This window comes from Cucurbita moschata, unplaced genomic scaffold (genome assembly GCF_002738365.1).
Source record: "Cucurbita moschata cultivar Rifu unplaced genomic scaffold, Cmos_1.0 Cmo_Scf00044, whole genome shotgun sequence".
Lineage (NCBI taxonomy): Eukaryota > Viridiplantae > Streptophyta > Magnoliopsida > Cucurbitales > Cucurbitaceae > Cucurbita > Cucurbita moschata.
Window position 1 is genome coordinate 243,982 of NW_019268560.1, and position 19,729 is coordinate 263,710.

A 19,729-nucleotide genomic window follows, 5' to 3' on the forward strand; every position below is an offset into this window, starting at 1 on the left:
AATTTTTTTTTTTTTTTTTTTTTTTTTTTTTTTTTTTTTTTTTTTTTTTTTTTGGTAAGAAACTACCTAAAATTTTAATTCCTTATAGAAAAAGGAATTTTGAGGTACTCAAGAAGGTAAAAAATATACAAGGGGTCAGGAATCTCAAAAGAAATTTTAGACTTTTTAGAAAAATAATATGAAAATAATAATAGCAAATTACCGAAATACCCCTAATTATGCTATGTCATACTATGTTATGCTATGATATGATTATGCCATGTTATGGAGTTATATTATGTTATTAGTGATATGCATAACCCTTGAAGTCATGTACGCTAATTATGCAAGATTTGATAAGTATAATGTATGCATAATTTATATGTAAATTATGTCATGAATGAAAGGAGCTATGATTTGTATCTTAAAGCATGTTTTTAAGTTATGGGGACCTCATGCTTTTATATGTGCCACGTGCATCAAAATACTTTCTTGTTATGATTAGTACAGACCCGTATCTTACGATATTTATGTTCGTCATGATATCATGCGGGCTATTTCCCTCTATGGTGTCCTTAGCATGAGAACGCGCTAGCCTGATGAACCATGCTCAAGAGGTACATGTAGGATCCCATTCGGTGGGTTCATAGACATCAAACCCTACCCTGATTGGAAAGTGGAGCCCAAGGTCATGTTATGATGTTTTATAAAATGATAGATCCCACCATAACTACTTGTGTATGCATTTTTTGACCTCCAATAGTGGATTTACTTTCTGAGTATTTCTTAAAGTACTCAAGCCTCGTACAACTTTTATTTTCAATTAAAGTGAGACACACTTGCACGGATGATGACAATGTTGTGGAGGCTGTGGAACCGAAGCGAGGGTAGTTTCATTTCTGCTTAAGTTGTGGCCCTTAGGTTAGAAAAGGGTGCTTTCATTTCTTTGAAATTACTATTATTTCATGCTAGTATTTACTTTTATTTGAAATGAACTCCACAAATGTTTAAGTTCATGACATTGTTTACATGTGAAAAATTTTAAATAAATTTGCACATATTAGACATATCATGCATCTAGTAGCGTTTCTATTATATTAGGAAATATAGGGTCGTTGCAGTTGGTATCAGAATGATGCCTCTCCTAGTAAGATGTGATTCGGGAATGAACCAACACGAAAGTTGGTGGAGCATATGATGCACAAGTAAAGGAACACATGAATGAACTTAGACCACATCTAAATGAAAGCAATCCTGAGAATATGATAACTAAAAGAATTTAAAATTTTGAAAGTTACTATCTATACCAACACGGTGCACTTTCTTTTTTAGTGATTCAATCATAATAACTCTATAGTTAAACGTGGTTTGCTTGGAATAATTGTATGTTGGGTGACTTCCTGTAATTTTTTTCTAGGATGCATGTAAGTGGGGACAAAGCACGTAGAAAGGACTCATGTTGGTTTGTAGGGATAGTTTTCTTAGAAGTACGGATTAAGTAACGTGACCATGTTGTAGGGGATGTAAGGAAATATCAAGGCCATCAAGTACCAAATTCGGACTCTAAATCCTAGGCATTGGTCGTTGCATATTGTGTTTGTGACGACCCTAATTTCCAAAAGAAACTAGAACCACTACCATGTACATAATATAATTCTTGTTACGCGGAAACATTCAATTAAATAATTTTATAATACGATTCCATGGACTTATAAGTAACTACCTTATGCAGGTTTTATAGACTTTGGTGCGATGTCACCATCAACCGTGTAGGGGTGCCTTGCTTTTACTTGAAATATAGAAGTAGCATGTGGCAATAAGTGACCCCACTATTGAGGTTAGGAAATGAAAACACATGCAACATGAATGTGACCTATCATTTAAAACCTTATTCTTTTAGGCAACTTTCCCTGGGTTATCGGATGTGTATTTACTACTCTACATACGACATATACGTGCAAATATGGACCCACCAGATGGTTCTTACACCTCCTGGGCCTCGTACTGGTTGAGCTAGCATCTTTGGTGCTGTTGCCAGACACTCCGAAGGAATAGTGACCGTCGTAGCATCGTGTTAAACATGACAATCATTTTCCTTTTCATAACGTAGGCGTTCGTACTCATCATAATGGGAAATATCCCCTTGCATGTGAACATACATTATGCATGAGGTCCCAACATCTTTCATAGTAAATAAATCACGTAAGACAACTCCCTTTTTCTTCATTTCATGAATAGCATAGACTTCAAAACATGTCTCGGGGGTTGTACGTCATAAATCTTCTTAACTCAAAACATTTTATCGCATGTCATACATGTTATGGCATATCATGACACTTCATCGCTTATCATGATTCGTCAAGGCATAATGTGAGATCTATTTGTATTTTAATGTTACTTAGCATATGTGGGCATATCATATATCAATCCATATCATATCATTACAACATGTCATATTGTACAATGCATCATGTCATACCACATATCATGTCATGCAACTGTATCATATCATATCATCCAACATATCATATTCTATCGTTCAACATATCACATCATAAACACAATACACATATCAAATAAGCAAAGATATTCCTATCTATCAAGTAAGCAAAGATAATTCATACGTACATTCGTTGAATCTGGCATACAACTTAATCATACAATTCAAACATGTTCAATGAAGAGATAATGTCATCTAACACTCCGATTCTAGTAGAGTAAAAAGCATTTAATAGACATGCCTCCTCTATTTTCATACTAAGGGTATTTTCATAATTTTCCTTAACCTACTTGCACGCATATCCAAATAGTTCATTAAAGTCCTAAACATGCACAATCTAACCACTTAAGTTAAGATAAGCCCGCATGCTAGTATGTCCTACCGATCCCTACAAGTAATACTTGCCTAAAGTTTGTGAGGCAACTCACTGGAATGAAGCATGACCTCCCTAGCTTGTGTTTCTACTGGTTGAAAGCTCCAAATTTCCTAAGGTAGGTCCTAATTCAAATTAACTTAGAGTCAATATCAAAACCAGGACAAAAAATAATAATAATAATAAAATAATAAATGGAGACTGAAGGGATCGAAAATACTACATACACACAACCCATGTGCTTTCACGCGCGGGAGTGACTCACCCAACACTCCTTACCTATTTTGAGTCAATAACTAACCTCGAGTATCAAATAAAAAAGTTGCTCTAAGTGCAAAAGTGAAATCATATAGCTGAAATTGTATACATCTAAAACATTATCTTGATTATAGCTTTGAAGATGATGACTCTTAAAGTTATTTGTTTTGTGGGAGAAAAAATGTTTTATGAACAAATGTTAACCACAAATTAATTAGTTGGTTAAGTGTGTGACAACTAAAGAGGCCTTTGTTACCCACAAAATATTTGGTCGGTAAGTGACTCATTTTAAACCACACATCAATTTGTGGTGATGAAGAGTTCTTACCCATTTCAGAGTTTAAAGCTATAAATAGATATTGGTCATTTCAGATTTCTTAAACCATTTCTTAAGCATCCAATTAGAAGGACAAATTTAGGGATCATTGGCCCACCAAACTCTTTTAAGACTTGTTTTGTTGATTACTTCTTATTCATAATGAGTTTCTTGTTGTAACCAGGTGTTTTCCACACCTGAATTGAGAAACTAAACCACATACTAGTACGCTCGAGATCGAGTTGATCGAGTTGTTTTATATATAAAAGATTGAGCAATGAACGGAACAGGTTTACTTTGAATATCGGTGAGATTTTTGTTCTTTGTCATCTGGTATTGAAACTATTCTTTGTCACGATACTAAAACGATAGGGTTCTGGAAACGAAACAAACTTGTAGGTTAAAAGAAGCGTGGATATCGATATAGAAGAATGCCGAACTTTCGTGCAAAAGATCAACAAAAAGGGTCTCCAAAGACAGAGGTGGGAGAGATAGACACAAGAGCACCATTTCAATCAGTGAGGGCTGCAGTTAGTTTGTTTGGAGAAGTTGTTTCTTCTAAGGACAAACAAACCGTTAAAAGAAACAAACAGCTTTCTTCCGAGGTATTTGTACCTTTTTTTTTTCCTTTTATGGGGTAATCTATTTCATTTTTAATTTATACTTTTTATATATAAATTAGGCTATTTTTTACATATATTTATGTATCTAAAATATACAAGGGAAAAATATATTTATGTATCTAAATTAGGCTATTTTTTCTATTTTGAATCTCGAGTTTTAATAATATAGTTGTGCTCTGGTAATCCTCAAATATCGAACAAAAGGACTCCAAATGAAAAGGAGTCAAGCCTCCTCGAAGGCAGTAAAAAAAAAGACTAAGACTCTAAAAGAGTCGAGTCTCGATTGAGGAGAGGTGTACTTTGTTCGAGGAGAGGTGTTAGGATGATGAAAGTCCCACGTCGACTAATTTAGGGAATGATCGTGGGTTTATAAGTGAGGAATACTAGCTCCATTGGTATGAGGCCTTTTGGGGAAGCCCAAAGCAAAGTCACGAGAGATTATGCTCAAAGTGGACAATATCATACCATTGTGGAGAGTCGTGTTCGTCTAAAAAGTTTTTAATAAATAAAAGCTTGAATTTATTTGCATGAAATGGAAGGCTAAAAGAATTGGTGTGATCCTCCAAACAGAATGTATTGGAAAAGGAAACACAGCTTTTGTTGGCTCAGAAAGAGCTCAGCAAGATCAAGCAACAGCTTCAGAGTTCTGAGACCACCAAGGCCAGAGCGCTTGCTGAGCTCGAGAAGGCCAAGCAGTTGCAGGAAGACCTCACCACCAAGCTTTGCTGTATCAACGAGTCCATGAAATCTGCTATGGATGTTGCTGAGGCTGTCAAGATCCAAGCCAAGAAGCTCGAGGTTGCTAAGTCGCAGAAGGAGATCGCTGGGGCTGCCGGTTGTTCTTCGAAACAGGAGCTCGACTTAGCGAGATCGGAGTACACAGTCATTGTTGCTGAGCTTGATGCTTCCAAGCAGGAGCTGACAAAGATTCGACAAGATTTTGATGCGGCATTGGAGTCGAAATTGGCTGCGTTCCAGCTTGCTGCTGAGGCGCAGCGATCGGCAAATCTCAATAGCGATCGGTTGGTTGAATTGTCGAAGCAAATTGCTGCGATGCAACAGTCGATTGAAGATCTTAAGCATGTTTCGACAGAGGCACAGAAACAACTCGTGAAGATTTTGGAGGAGAGAGATGCGGGTTTCAATGAATATAAGACTGCCAGGGAAGAAATGGAAAGGAATGTGATGATTCTTCAGAAAGAAATCGATCCTCAGCTGACCATTTCGCTCGAGGAAAAACTTAAAGAAACAACCATAGAGATCGAGGTTTTGCAAGAGAAGATGAAGGAGGTCCATGCTTCTGAAATGGATACCGTGAGAGCGGTTACGGTTGAACTTAACGAAGCTACGAAGACTCTGCAGCAAATCTCTGAGGAAGAAAGCTCCCTAAGGAACTTAGTTAGTTCCTTGAGATTGGAAGTGGAGAATGTGAGGAGGAAGAGAGAGGAGTTGAGTAAAAAAGTTGAAGAAGAAGAAAAGATGTTAGCTGAGAGAAGAGAGCAGAGTTTGAAACTCCAACAGCTTCTACTTGAAGCTGAAGCTTCACGGAAAGAGACCGAACAGATGATGCAAGAAGCGGCCGAGCTTAAGCGAGATGCAGAGGCTAACAGATGCTTCACGGAGGAAGCAGAGACAAGACTACAGTTTGTACAAAGGGAGGCCGAAGAAGCCAAGGAAGCAGAGAAGAAAGCGCTCGAGGAAATGAGGAGTTTGGCTGGAAAACACAGCGAAAATTCAACCGAAGAATTGGAGCCTACTTCACAGATCAAATTAACGGTGGACGAGTTCGAATCGTTGAGTAAAAGGGTGAGAGAATCCAAAATGCTAGCAGAAAGGGAGGAGGCAAACAGCATAGCCGAAGTGGAGGTAATCAGTGCAAGGCAAGGTGAAGCAACGAAGAAGGTCGAGGCCAACCTAAGAGCAATCGAGGAGATCAAGATAGCAACAGAGATGGCGTTAAAGAGTGCAGAGATGGTGGAGACAGCGAAAATGGTGGTCGAAGGTGAACTCCGACGATGGCGTCAAGAGGAGGAGAATGTGGCACCTCAAGTTTCTTCTGGACATATCTACATTTAGCTTTCAAAACCAAAAAGGGCTACCAAAGTAGGCTTGTTAGTACACACTCTAATGGGTCAAAGCTGCTTCAGAATCTAAAGCTAAACCTGATATCAGAGCATCTTGTTGGATGATATGAAACCTTGGGTTTTTCTAGGAATGGATGGTCAAAATGGGTGGCATAGATTTAAGCATTAAACCTCGACTATTATCTCTCGATAAGCTCGACCAACCGTGTACATTCAGACATCAATCAATGGCTGTAAAATGAAAAAAGAACATAGCAGGTGCAAATTTAAGCAAATATATTCTTGATTCTAAAGGGATGGGGAGAAACAAAAAGAACCCATCAAACAACACAACAGGGGACACGATTATAGTAAAGTAATTTATTTCGATGCGAAAAAGAAAGGGAAATGAAGCAAGCTATTGATTTGAAGAAACTATTTATTATATCATTAGATGCCTAGAAATTTAGTAGACAGCAGCCTATCAGTATATATATATATATATATATATATATGAAATGGCCTGTGCAGCAAGGAGGTAACTAAAGAACAGTGACTAGCGAACAAGTACATTGCACATACCTTATCTAGCTACGATGGAGCTCGACTGCTTAGCCAGTCTATACGTGAAATTACATTCGATATATTTTCTTATATGTAGATTTCTTGTGTAATGCTGCCATTGACAGGGCTTCGAATCTGAACCTTCCAGCCCGCAGCGTTCAACATCTTGAAATGAAGAGCCAACGTCTGTTGCTTCGAGCTGCTGTAGAAGGCATCATAATATCTATTACCTCAGTCTTCAAATTTTCAGGCTGCCTAGCGAGTTGGATAATCCATTTCCGTTCCCATTCCCGTTCCCATTCCCATACTTGTGCAACTCTAACTCAATGGTTTTGACAATATCATTTCCTTCCGCAGCTGATTCGGGTAGACTCACATGCACGGATCCCTGTTTGATCGGTCTGGAAGATTCCTGAACCGCTTGCTGCTTGATATGGTTGTAGAGTTGTTGATGAAAGGGATGGTCCAAAGAATAGCAATTTTCAGCTCCATTAGAAGAATGACGGTTTGATCCAGAGCCTTCTCTTTTGCAGAAATGCGGGAGAGACGAATAGTCCATTATCTACATAAAGCATAAAAATTAACCTCCTAGCTATGAACAAGATTGAATCGAAGACATCGATCACACGAGTAGTATATAATTCAAACCCAGTTCATTTTCATCAAAATTAAATCTATCTTATATCAGACATGAAACATTAGTTACAAGGTAGGATTTGTAGCATGGTAGATGAGATCATATATGGCAGTTTCAAACTATTTCAAAGTCAATAATTCAATCTTTCCCTTCAGAACATGAAGCAATAATCAAAATCAACCTACCTTCAGCAGTTCATCTCTTCCACTACCTGATAAAACTTGTATTTTTTTCCTAGTCCTTTCCTGCAACAGAGGCTTGACTACCTGCAAGGCATACAAATTACACAGAAATAAGAGACACCCTTTGGTGTTTAACAGGATAAAGAAATATCTTCAAGTTAACATTTCAGGGAAGTTCGGTTAAAAACTTGCTAGTAAAATTATAGTGACCAAACTTACCTTCCAACAAGATGAAAATATGTAAGGGACATTTACTATGAAATAAGTATTCGTCTTCTCTGGGTAGTTCAAGTCGTCGATGGTTGATATGATTGTTAATAACTGCAAAAGACAAGTACAAATAGCAGCTGAATATGGAAGAACTCGCAAGTTCTACAGAAAAACTGAATCAAGTAATCGAAAATGTTCTTTTTGAACTCTGAATTATCGTTCCAAAGAAACTAAACTTAAATGATAGACCTAAACGTATTTTTACCTTGATCTGGCTCAGTGCTGACAGCTTTAAACCGGTCATATCTAAAACCTTTACGCAAGTCGTAATAGGCCGCCCATACTTCTTCGATGCAGAAGGCTACAAAGAGTATAAAGGTCAATACAGTGCCTAATGAAACATAGATGAAACCATAAACTCTAAAAGCTCACCAAGACTATGCGATCCCGATACTCATTGATTTGAATGTGCGATTGCACATAGTAGTTGACCTGTACAGAAACAAAAGAGGAATAAAAACCTAAATACGACAATTCTTAAACGTGGAGATGACGTTTTACCAGCACAAAACTATATATTTTCCACAACAACACTTACGGATGCTTTATCAAATGTGCTGAGTCCCACACCAATGGCAAAGACTGGTAGGCCCTAGAAGAAAGAACACATAAATTACACACGGGAAGAAATATTAGTAGTTCGTTAATTTCGACCACTTTAAAGGAAATGTAGTATGCACCTCTCTTGAGTAACCCGAAAGTCCTATGAGCTGAGAATCACGAATCGCTCTGTAAACATCGACAGGAACTATAGGTTTCTGTAAAGGAAGAGCAGTGGATTGATACAGCAAGAAGTCAGGGAACAATTGACCAAGCAGAAAGCTCAGGAGCTAAGCAGGACAAATACTTACAGTTAACATCATGTCAATTTCATTGTCGACTCGCCAGTTTAAACAATCTACCAACTGCAACATCAGAAAGAACGCAACAAGATGAGCACAACATATGGATCAGTACACTTTAAGACTATTAGTAAATCATATCAGACCATTTTGTGAGCTTTGGTAATGTTCCATTCCCGCGCCTTCAGAAACCGCTCCAAAGTTTCGGTTAGATATCCTTGATGAACATTCTGCAACCATACACAGAAATCATGAAACAAGCACACACTAGTCATCCTATTAAACTACTCAAAATCAGTTGCCAAGAGATCGACAAATTCCACTAGTAGCTAAAACAATCCCTAAACAAATGTGAACAAGGTCAACAAATTGATAACGAAAACCAGCCGACAGGTCTCCTCCTCACCAAATAGCTTCAAATTTCTTAGATATCAATAAATAAGGTTATTATCTTCCTCTGTACAAAGATTATCCATGTTTTAACTCATGGATCCCTTAAAACAACAAATCCAAACCAAAGCAACAATGGAGCAGTGGGAAAGTCGTGGAAAACACACAGATCGGACCTAAAAACAGAGGATATAGAGAATGCAAACCTGAAAAGTGCACTTCAATTGCTCCTCAACTGGCATTGAACAAAATACGAAAGAAAAAAAGGGGGAAGGAGAGAGGAAGGAAGAAAGAGAAAAATCAAACACGAGCTTGAAGAAAGAAAAAAGAAGTTAAGAATAGAGAAAGAAAAGGAACACAAGGCACTGACCATGATCCATCAAAGCTCGGAGCTGCCGGATCGCCTCCTCAGAACCGATCCCCATTTGTTGTTGCTGTTGCTGTTCTTCGTCAGGGGTAAAAATGAAGGAGGAAACCCAGACTACTATCTCCCACCCACCAAATTAAATAATTAAACCAAAAAACGGGTTTTTTGCTCTTCACTCGAATTTCAATTTTAATAATTATTTTTCAAAAAATAAATAATAATATTAATATTAATTTGTCTTAAGACGCCTTCTTTAAATACGGAGGAGAACTACCGTCGCTTGATTTTAAAGACAAAGACTCGGAGGAGAACGGGAAGGGAGTTGAGTGGTCAACGCGGGGGCAGTTCCACTATGGTCAAAGGAGAGAGAGAAAAAAGTCCTTTTTTTTTTTTTTTTCTTTCTATTTAAAAGTAATTAATTTTTTAGGAAATATATTAATTAAACACGTTTTTTAATGTGAGGTTAATTTTAAACTCTTCTCATTTAAGAGAGGTTTTTGACGTTTTTGAAAGCCTAAATGGCATGACATTTATTTTTATTTATTTTATCCTTTAAATTTTTTTTTTTATAAATTTTATTTAATTTCTAAAATATAGTTTTTAAATAATTTAATTTATAACTAGTTTCTATTTATAAAAAATCAAAACTAATCATTATTTCGTTTTTAGAATAATATTTTTTTCAAAATCAAAAAAATTTCCTAAAATAAAAAAAAATAGTAAAACATATTTTTTCTATATATATATATACATATATAATTTTATCACTTTTTTAATAAATTATTGGTTAAATCCTTTTTCCAAATATGGAATATTAGAATTATTCTATTTTAGTTTTAAAATTTTATTATAATCTTGGATTTTGCATAACTAACCACTTAATTATGCCTTTTATTTTTTTAAAAAAATATTTAGCAAAAATATAAAATAAATTAAATACATCTTTTTATTCCTTACATAAACAAATATTATATTTATAATTAAATAAAATAGAAAGTGAGGATATACTAAAAAAGAATAAAATATGTTTATTCTTGATATTCCAATTTAATGGAAAATGTCAAAAAAGTAAAAAGTATAAATAAATAAATAAATAAAAGTGGAGATATGATGACTTTTATCATCTTTAAAAAAGAAATCGACATGGCCATACATGTCAAAAGGAGAATTTAAGGTGTCCTCGTCATGTGGCGCCCACATGCCACGTGTATTATAATTTTTAATTATATTATTTTGTAAATTTATTTGATACGTCATCAATAATTATTTTTTTTTTAGGACAATTATTTATTTTGGCGTCGGCATGTATAAAATTTTTAATTTATTGGAATTGGACACGTGTAATGAAATTAGAGGAGAAATATTTGGTCGGGTATGGAGGGCGGGGAGGTTAGGGTTTCCCGAGGGGCGTGCTTCAATCAATTGTGACGGTATATGCGGGCGCCCCATTTAGTCTTATTTATTTATTATTATTATTTAAATAATTTGGTTTTTTTTATTTTTTTTATTTTATTAATATGACGTGGACCGTCCAAGTTGACAACGCTTGGTTAATTTAAACTTGGGCTCCGTCTGTGGTACAGATGGCAGAGCTGAGTCACGGATCATCTTTAAAGCCCTTTCTGACGCATCAGTTTCTTTTTAATTTTATTAATTTTTTAAATATTATTTTTTATTAATTTTTTAAATATTATCTTACTTTTATTTTCTGTTCTTAATTAGTAAATTTAAATTTATAAGAACCAGATTCAATATTTCGTGATTTAATTTTATATAAACTCGTTGTATAGGTATTTCCTCTTACATGTTTTTACATGAATAATTTAGATAAAAAATAATTTTAATTGATATGAATCCAACCACTTATCAATTGCATGTACTCAAACGAGCAATTACAAAAAGTAATGCAAAAAAATTTTAAGTGTCAAATCAAAAAAAAAAAATGAAATGATAATAAATATCACTTAAGGTTGGAGAGTGATTTGAAGATTTTTTGTGTGCTTGTCAGTTAACTACCCTTTAAGAGTGTTTGTTAGTTGAACTACCCTCTAAAACTATTTATGTCATGTTTTATTTTCTTTCATTTTAATTTAATAGCTTTTATAGGTAGATGACAGTGGGTAGTTGAATTACATTGAGTTTTAATTATCTTTTTTGGCGTATTGAAAGGCATGCAATACAAAAATATTGTGTTTTCTTGAAGCCCTCTAGATGATATTTCTTTTTCAAACCTTACTTTAGTTAAACCGATTCATTGGACTAGTCTTGATCAAGCTAATTATAGAGTGAGTCGTCTTGGTATCTAAGAGTGACCATCATAGATTTTAAGTTCGATCTCAGAGTTATTCTTTCTTCTAACCAACTTTTTATTGAAACTATCCGTTAAGTTAGGTTTACTTGTAAAAGTTTACAAGGATACTAGAAGGATATCTAGTTCTACAAATCTAATATTGTTGGCGCTTATCAGTAACTATCATAAAGTTGGGTGTATTAATAATGTAACGGGATAGAACACTTCACCTAGTCCATATAACCATTTATGTTATTTCTTGAACAGGATCATACCATATATGAACCATATATTATTCAAAATTACACTAAATAAAGAACGCACGTAGTAACAACCTTATTTTCACTATTATCGAGGTGTGTATATTTGTGGGACTAGTAGGTTCTACTGTCGTTTTTTCTAAAAAATAGTTGCCCCTCCTACTCAATTGATTAAGAACGAGAATCCATTCACCTGACTAAGATTGTAAAGAGTGCTTTGAGGAGCTTAAACAGAGGTTGGTTACAGCTCAAGTTCTTACCATGCCAACAAGGACTTGAGGATTTGTGGTGTATAGGTCGTGTCAATGGAAGGATTTTGAGAATAACTACCCAACACATGATTTGGAATTAGGAGCGGTAGTATTTGTCCTAAAAATTTAAAAGAATTACTTGTATGGAAATAAAACTCAAAATTTTCGCCAATCACAAAAATCTAAAATATCTCTTCATAAAGAAGGAACTTTACGTAAGCAAGGTAGATGATTAGAGTTGGTAAAGGACTATAATGTAGATATACAATATCGCCCATGTAATTGAAACATTGGAATTGATTTTGATGCTATGTAGAAATATGGAGAAAGTTTTTGCAAGCCTTTAATCATTTGTCTCCCGCTCCTCCAACGATTGAATATCCTTCATAAAGTCTTTCTGAATGTGACTCGAACACAAAACCAAGATTTGTGGGAGTTTTTTTGTAAAGAAAATCCCGAGAGATTTCAAATGGAAAGGTCTAGAAAGAATTTTTCATCATCTAAAGATGAGAAAGTGTAGGGTGTTCTTTGGCTCAATCCAAGGGTCTTGTTTACAAATACCTTTAGTGTTACTATGTGCTAGCATCTTAGATTTTTCTTAAGAAATAAGGGTAGGAATTGCTTGGATTTTAATATATACCCTAAGTTAAGTATGAATTAAAGAAATACCAAGAACCGAGAGTTAAGGCCCTGAGCCGATCGAATTGCTCAGAATTTAAATAACGTTAAAATGACCTATTAAATGAACTCTGATGCCTATGCAAATTTAATGTTGAGAATATTATAGTATGTTGAGATTGTATATGAAATTTTGTAATCATCGGATAAGGATAAGTAGCTCAACTAAGTAATAATGTAAAATCACCATAATGCCCTTAAGGAAATTTACCTTCGGCTAATGATCTAGATGACCTCCAATGATATGGAACTTTGTATTAGACCCTATTTTATAATTGTTTATGATATTTTGAAGTTTGAAAGTAATTTATAAGGTTAAATAGCTAAACTAAGAATTAGGGGGGGTAAAATGACCAAAATGTCCCTAAGACCTTATGACATTTCAAGCTCTAAACATTCTCTAAATCTTATTATTTTTTAGGAGACCTATTTCTAAGGACATGAGAAAATTTTTAATATTTCAAGTTGACTAGAGCATGTTTTAGACATAAACCATGTTAGAGCCTAAGAAATGTCTAAAGGAAACACGTCAAGTAACCCCTATGAAAGAAACAATACTCTTGTAGAATTCTCTAAAGGATTTTTCATGACTCTATGACTTTCTAGAATAAGTCATTTAGATTGCTATGATGGGTTCATAAGCTAAAGAATGCACGTTGTAATTATGCCTTGAGAAATAAAAAAATATATAACATATTTATGATTGAGAACCTAAGGAAGGTACTACATAAGCTCTACAACTACCAAGTTATCATGATATGAATGACCGCTAGGTAATACTTTAATCATGTCCAATGTGACGCAGGACCTCCCACGCCATGCTTTTAGAGGCCCATGTTTTTCTCTTCTAGTGGGATGCCTTGCACCATGTTTTTCTTAGCAAGATGTCATGTTTGACCTCATGTTTTCCTCACCTAGATGAGATGCCTTGCATCATGTTGTGCAGTATGAGATGTCCTGTGTCACGGTCATGCTTGTCCAAGGCATGTTGCCCATGGCCGCATGCCTGTGACATGCCGAAACCTTTGCCTTGTACTACTTTATTGCTTTCTTTTACCGCTTTCATGTTGTATTATTTCTTTTCTATTTTCTTTAAGAGTATGACGTTTCAACTATGTCATGGCTACGCCTGGTAGACATGAAATGCCTCAAAATGTACTATAGGGGGATACGACTAGTTGTCAACTTCTCCTTATCCGATAGTTATATGCAGTGAGCCGTTGTTGTTGGCCTTTTTGTTTACATTCTCATATAACACCAATTTCAATCTCTCTCTCTTGCCTTCAAAACTCTCTTTTTAGAACCTCTCTCCCCCGCTTTCTAAAATCTTCTCTTGAAATCGAGACCCGAGGTTTGTATTCATGTTGCCCAATAGTAGGTAACATAACTCGAAGTAGGCTTGACCCACTCAGTGCTGAGAGTGGGTGCCGCACAATCGCCAAATCTGCTGCCTAGAAACTGCGATTGTGACAGTTGGTATTAGAGCCTAGTTGGCTCCAAAGTGACCGGTAGACATGTCTTCGACTAAACAGTTGAACAAGTCCCACGTCGACAAATTAGTCGAAATAGAAGAACAGATGCAATACTTGTGGGAATTCCTCGACAGTATTCGATTCCTAAATGAGCGAGTGAAAGAACTTGCTGACAAGACCCTCGCGTTGATGCAATAAAGGGTCGGCTGGATGGGTTACCCATTCAAGAAATAATGTGTCGAATGGATAACCTAGAAACAAAAACCACAAAGAATGGTGGTTTCGAGCGAGGGGACAGCTTGACGGCTCTACTGGCCTGATTGAGGAGCGAGTCGATGGCTTAGATAGCTCCCAAAAAGTGATGTTTCAGATGGTCACTGAACTATCAGACAATGTGAAGGCAGTCGTCGACATAGCCAAGGTAGAAATGGCGGACATAAGCGCCAGAGTAAACGTTGCCGTAAGGGTGGTGGAGAATCAAACCCCTACTCAGAAGACAACGCGACCCAACAAGGTCAAACTTCCTAAACCCAAGCCCTTCTCCAGGGCTCGTGATGCCAAGGCCTTAGAGAACTACATCTTTGACCTTGAGCAGTACTTTAAAGCAACTGACATTGAGACAGAGGAAGAAAAAATCACTATGCCCACCATGCATCTAGCCGAAGATGCGAAATTGTGGTGGTGGTCGAAGTATGTGAACATCCAAGAGGGTCGATGCATAATAGACACCTGGGAGAGACTAAAACAGGAGCTTCGGTCTCAATTTTTCCCAAAGAATGTTGAGATCATGGCCAGAAGAAAATTACGTGACCTTAAACACACGAGTAGCATTCGAGAATATGTCAAATAGTTCTCGTTACTCATGTTGGACATTCTACAGATGTCTGAGCTAGATAAGATCTTCTAGTTCACAGAAGGACTGAAGCCATGTGCGAAGTCTAAACTATACGAACACGACATAGAAGATCTCTCCATGGTCTATGCTATGGCTGAACGACTGTTCGACTTGAACAACGAGCAGCCCCAAGAGACAAGGCGAAACCAAGCCTCCTCAAGAAGAGGTAATCGTAACCACACCTCTAATCCCTCCAAAATGGGAGGAGGAGATAAACCGAGGATCGGAGGAGTTGAGACAAGACAACCCCAACAGGGGGCTAGTATCTTAGGCAAAGGGCCTCACAATCAGAACCACTTCAATCGACCACCTCTCTCTTGTTTCCTATGCAAAGGGAACCATAGGGTATATGAATGTCCAAAGAGGGCGTCACTACAGGAAATTCAAGCCGCATTGGATGCAGACGCGGATGCAAAATCCAAGGGTGAAGAAGCCGAGAAAGTGTTGAACGTAGAAACACCTCGGATGGGAGCCCTAAAGTTCCTATCCGCACTTCAAAAGAAGAGCTGAGAACAAAGAGAGCCGATCGAAAAGGTCTTATGTATGTGGAAGCGTGGTGGATCACAAGTTGGCTAAGAATACGATGGTCGATTCAGGAGCCACCCACAACTTCATGACCGAGATGGAAACGAATTGGTTGAACATCAAATGGCATCGAGACTCGAGGAAGATGAAGGTCGTCAACTATGTGGCCTTACCGATTCTCGGAATAGTGAGAAAGACTACACTTAAGTTGGGAACATGGAGTAGCTTGGTGGACTTTGTAATCGTCAAAATGAATGACTTTAAAAATTGCCGGCAAACCATGGAGGAAGGAGTGAACGAAGCCTGCTCGCAAATGGCATCGAGACTCGAGAAAGATGAAGGTCGTCATCTATGTGGCCTTACCGATTTTCAGAATAGCGAGAAAGACTACACTTAAGTTGGGAACATGAAGTAGCATGGTGGACTTTGTAATCTTCAAAATGAATGACTTCAAAAATTGCCGGCGCTCTGTGTTGTTAGGTCGACGTTCTAACCACTTGAGCTATTCAACTTAACTTTTGATAAAGTTGGCTCCTCCGCAATGTTATACCTTCGGTGGATTAAACCAGGCTCTAATACCACTTGTTGACTTCTGACAATGGAGAGGAAATTGTTGACGGAGTAAAAAACAGCCGAAGGAAATTTGTTAGAAGAAAAAAAATAATAGAAAAATAACAGAGAGAGAAAGTATGCGCTGAAGACCTGATGGATTATTATTTTGATTCAGTTGACATATTTAAATAACTATCCTATCCTAAAATTAGCGATAGTGACACATATCTTGGGCCCAAAGTTGGCCCAAATAGGCTCTTCCATTTTACTTGAGCGTTAATGTGAATTCAGATATCCAAAAACCAAAAAAACAACTTACTAAGTTTAAGTAAGTGTGTGAATAATCTAAATAAGGAAAAACCATAATTTTTATCTTATAGGGTCAACCCCAACTGTGTTGTCCAGACAAGCATCAAACACCTCGATGGAATCAAGATGATTTCGGCGCTCCAACTTAAACGTGGTCTTGCACGTAATGAACCGACGTTCATGGCCATCCCTGTGGTGGAAACTGAAGGAACGGTTGACATTGTTCCCATAGAAATACAATGTATACTAGAGGAGTACTGCGAAGTAATGCTAGAGAGTCCTACCAAAAACCTTACCACCTCGTCGAGGCATAGACCACGAGATTGAACTGATATCAGGCATAGACCACAGCGAAGAATGCCTATAGAATGGCTCCATCTGAGTTAGCGGAGCTACAAAAGCAGCTGGATGAACTACTTACTGCCGGGTTCATCCGACGTGCAAAAGCCCTCTACAGAGCCCCAATGTTATTTCAGAAGAAGAAGGATGGGAGTCTTCGCCTATGCATAGACTACCGTGCCCTAAACAAAATCATTGTCAGGAATAAATACCCTCTACCCATCATCACCGACTTGTTCGATTGACTACATGGCACTAAGTACCTCTCGAAACTCGACCTAAGGTCAGGATATTATCAAGTTCGGATTGCCGAGGGAGATGTATCCAAAATGACTTGCGTCACTAGATATGGGGCCTTTGAATTCCTAGTCATGCCTTTTGGGTTGACTAATGCCCCTGCCACATTCTGCACCTTGATGAATCAAGTCTTCCACGAGTATCTCGATAAGTTCGTGGTAGTCTATTTGGACGACACAGTGGTCTATAGCTCTACCATGGAAGAGCATGAACACCATTTGCGGTTAGTTTTTGAAAAGCTGAGAGAACACCAACTTTATGTGAAGAGGGAAAAATGCGTGTTTGCGCAACAACGAATCAACTTCCTCAGTGATAGAAGTAGGCAAGGTAGGTATGGAAGAGGAGAAAGTCAAAGCCATCAAGGAGTGGTAGACCCCCTCCTCAATGACAGAAGTGCGCTCCTTCCTTGGGTTGGAAAATTACTACCGGCGATTTGTTGAAGGATTCTCGAAGCGCGTAAAGCCCCTGACCGAACTATTAAAGAAGGGAAACAAGTGGAATTGGACTTCACGGTGTCAAGAAGCCTTTAACAACCTTGAGAATGCCATGATGGAAGGGCCAGTTTTGGGGATTGCTGATGTGACGAAACCTTTCGAAGTCGAGATAGATGTCTCAGACTTTGACCTAGGGAGCGTCCTACTGCAAGAGGGACACCCCATTGCATACGAGAGTCGAAAGCTAAACGAGGCAGAAAGAAGGTACGCAGCATCCGAGAAAGAAATGCTGGCGTCCACTGCTTACGATCATGCAGACAGTACCTTCTCGGCGCCAAGTTTGTAGTCAAGACAGACAACAGTTCCATATGTCACTTCTTTGATCAATCCAAGTTATCATTAAAATAAGCACGTTGGCAAGAATGTGTGGCTGAATTTGACTTCCAGTTCGAACACAGGCCAGGTAAAGCAAACCAAGCTGCAGACGCCCTAAGTCGAAAGAGCGAGCATACGACACTGTGCATGTTAGCTCATCTACAAGCAAGTTGAGCGGAACAATACGAGAAAGTATTGAGGAACACCTAGCCAAAGACCTAGCTGCTTAGGCCATCATGCAGCTAGCAAAAAAGAGGAAGACTTACCAGTTTTGGGTCGAATATAATTTACTCTTCACCAAAGGAAATTGTCTTTACATCCCCTGTGCGGAGAACTTAAGGAAACTTCTACTAAAAGAATGTCATGACACACCATGGGCGGGCCACAATGGGTGGCAGATAACCTATGCCCTCCTAAAAAGGGGTACTATTGGCTGAACCTCCGCAACGATGCGATACAGTTCACAAAGACCTGTCTTATCTACCAACAAGACAAGGTTGAACGAAACAAAATTGCGGGATATTAGAACCTCTACCGGTCCCTTCCCGACTGTGGGAAAGTGTTTCTCTAGATTTCATTACACACCTCTCCAAGGTAGGAGAAATGGAGTCCATCTTGGTCATCATTGATAGATTCTCCAAATATGCCACATTTATCCCAACCCGCAAGTCATGCTCGGCTGAAGCGACCGCACAATTGTTTTTTCGACACGTAATCAAGTTGTGGGGCATTCCCACCAGCATTGTCAGCGATCATGATCCAAGATTCACAGGGACCTTCTGGACTTAATTGTTCAAGCTATTGGGGTCGAGCCTAAACGTCTCTTCGAGTTATCACCCCCAAACTGACAGACAAACCGAAAGGTGCAACAGTATGCTTGAGGAGTTCTTATGTCACTTTATTGATGCGTGACAGAAGAATTGGGTATAGATGCTTGATGTCGCTCATTTTAGCTTCAATTGCCAACAAAGCTCGTCGACAGGATAAACCCCTTTTGAAATAGTATGCAGTGTTAGATAAAACCTAATTTTTTTCCTTATTTAGATTCATACGATTACATTAATTCTTCGTTTGACCATTTGACAAACACGTCGAATGGATTAACTAAGTTTTAGACGGCAATTTTGTTGGAAGTTGCACAGACTCAGTTGCCACTCTTCAGCCATTTTTAGGATAGGTTTTATTTAAATAGGAAATCTGTTCAGAAGATTTCACAACGAGATTTGAAGCGCAGTCAAAATTTCATCATTCTCTCTTTGTGTTATTTTAAGCATTTTATTTTTCTTCCAACAACCTCCCGTCGACAATTTCCTCTCACCGAAAGGAAAGGATTTCCCTGACGATTATTGAAATCCAACAAGTGGTATCAGAGCCCGGTTGAAGCCACCGGTGTATATCATTGCGGAGGAGACAACCTATCAACAATCAAGTTGAATAGCTCAAGTGGTTAGAGCATCGACCTAACAACACATAGGTCTCAGGTTCGAGTAGAAAAAAATGTAAAGTGCAAAAATAAACACATCGTGGGGTCCATCTCGAGCAGGCTCACTCGCTCACTCCTCCACGCCGTGTTTGGCATGCTCTCGATTTAGAGGAAGGAGAAACAATTGAGTATCGGGAGGAGGATTGGCTGGCGGCGAGTGGGGGACGGAGGATGTCACGATCATTGAGACTTACCCTTAAAATTA

General features: G+C 37.8%; 2 protein-coding genes across 3 annotated transcripts; one reads left to right on the top strand and one right to left on the bottom strand.

Annotated features, from left to right (window-relative positions):
• Nucleotides 1-3,715: 3,715 nt before the first annotated feature.
• LOC111434300 (WEB family protein At1g12150-like) lies at nt 3,716-6,303 on the top strand. Its single transcript, XM_023071723.1, has 2 exons — nt 3,716-4,031; nt 4,620-6,303. Exons 1-2 carry the CDS (start codon nt 3,858-3,860, stop codon nt 6,123-6,125), a joined length of 1,680 nt encoding a protein of 559 aa, XP_022927491.1. The 5' UTR covers nt 3,716-3,857; the 3' UTR covers nt 6,126-6,303.
• Nucleotides 6,304-6,533: 230 nt separating this feature from the next.
• On the bottom strand, nt 6,534-9,512 carry LOC111434301 (phosphatidylinositol/phosphatidylcholine transfer protein SFH1-like). Of its 2 annotated transcripts, XM_023071724.1 has the most exons (11): nt 9,368-9,512; nt 9,204-9,232; nt 8,754-8,837; nt 8,617-8,670; nt 8,446-8,523; nt 8,304-8,357; nt 8,138-8,197; nt 7,971-8,066; nt 7,715-7,816; nt 7,499-7,579; nt 6,534-7,238 (listed from the first exon to the last, which is right to left on the bottom strand). In XM_023071724.1, the coding sequence occupies exons 1-11, from the start codon at nt 9,420-9,422 to the stop codon at nt 6,915-6,917; spliced, it is 1,017 nt and encodes a 338-aa protein (XP_022927492.1). In that variant the 5' UTR covers nt 9,423-9,512; the 3' UTR covers nt 6,534-6,914. The 2 variants fall into 2 exon arrangements, with proteins under 2 accessions (XP_022927492.1, XP_022927493.1); XM_023071725.1 differs by lacking the exon at nt 9,204-9,232 and having other exon boundaries at nt 9,368-9,446.
• Nucleotides 9,513-19,729: the final 10,217 nt, after the last annotated feature.

Coding starts and splice junctions, on each gene's coding strand:
- LOC111434301 (XM_023071724.1), bottom strand. CDS start 9,422: ATGGGGATCGGTTCTGAGGAGGCGATCCGGCAGCTCCGAGCTTTGATG. Junction 8,671..8,753: donor TTACCAAAGCTCACAAAATG/GTCTGATATGAT, acceptor CTGATGTTGCAG/TTGGTAGATTGTTTAAACTG. Junction 7,239..7,498: donor GAAGAGATGAACTGCTGAAG/GTAGGTTGATTT, acceptor TGCTTTATGTAG/ATAATGGACTATTCGTCTCT.
- LOC111434300 (XM_023071723.1), top strand. CDS start 3,858: ATGCCGAACTTTCGTGCAAAAGATCAACAAAAAGGGTCTCCAAAGACA. Junction 4,032..4,619: donor ACAAACAGCTTTCTTCCGAG/GTATTTGTACCT, acceptor TCCTCCAAACAG/AATGTATTGGAAAAGGAAAC.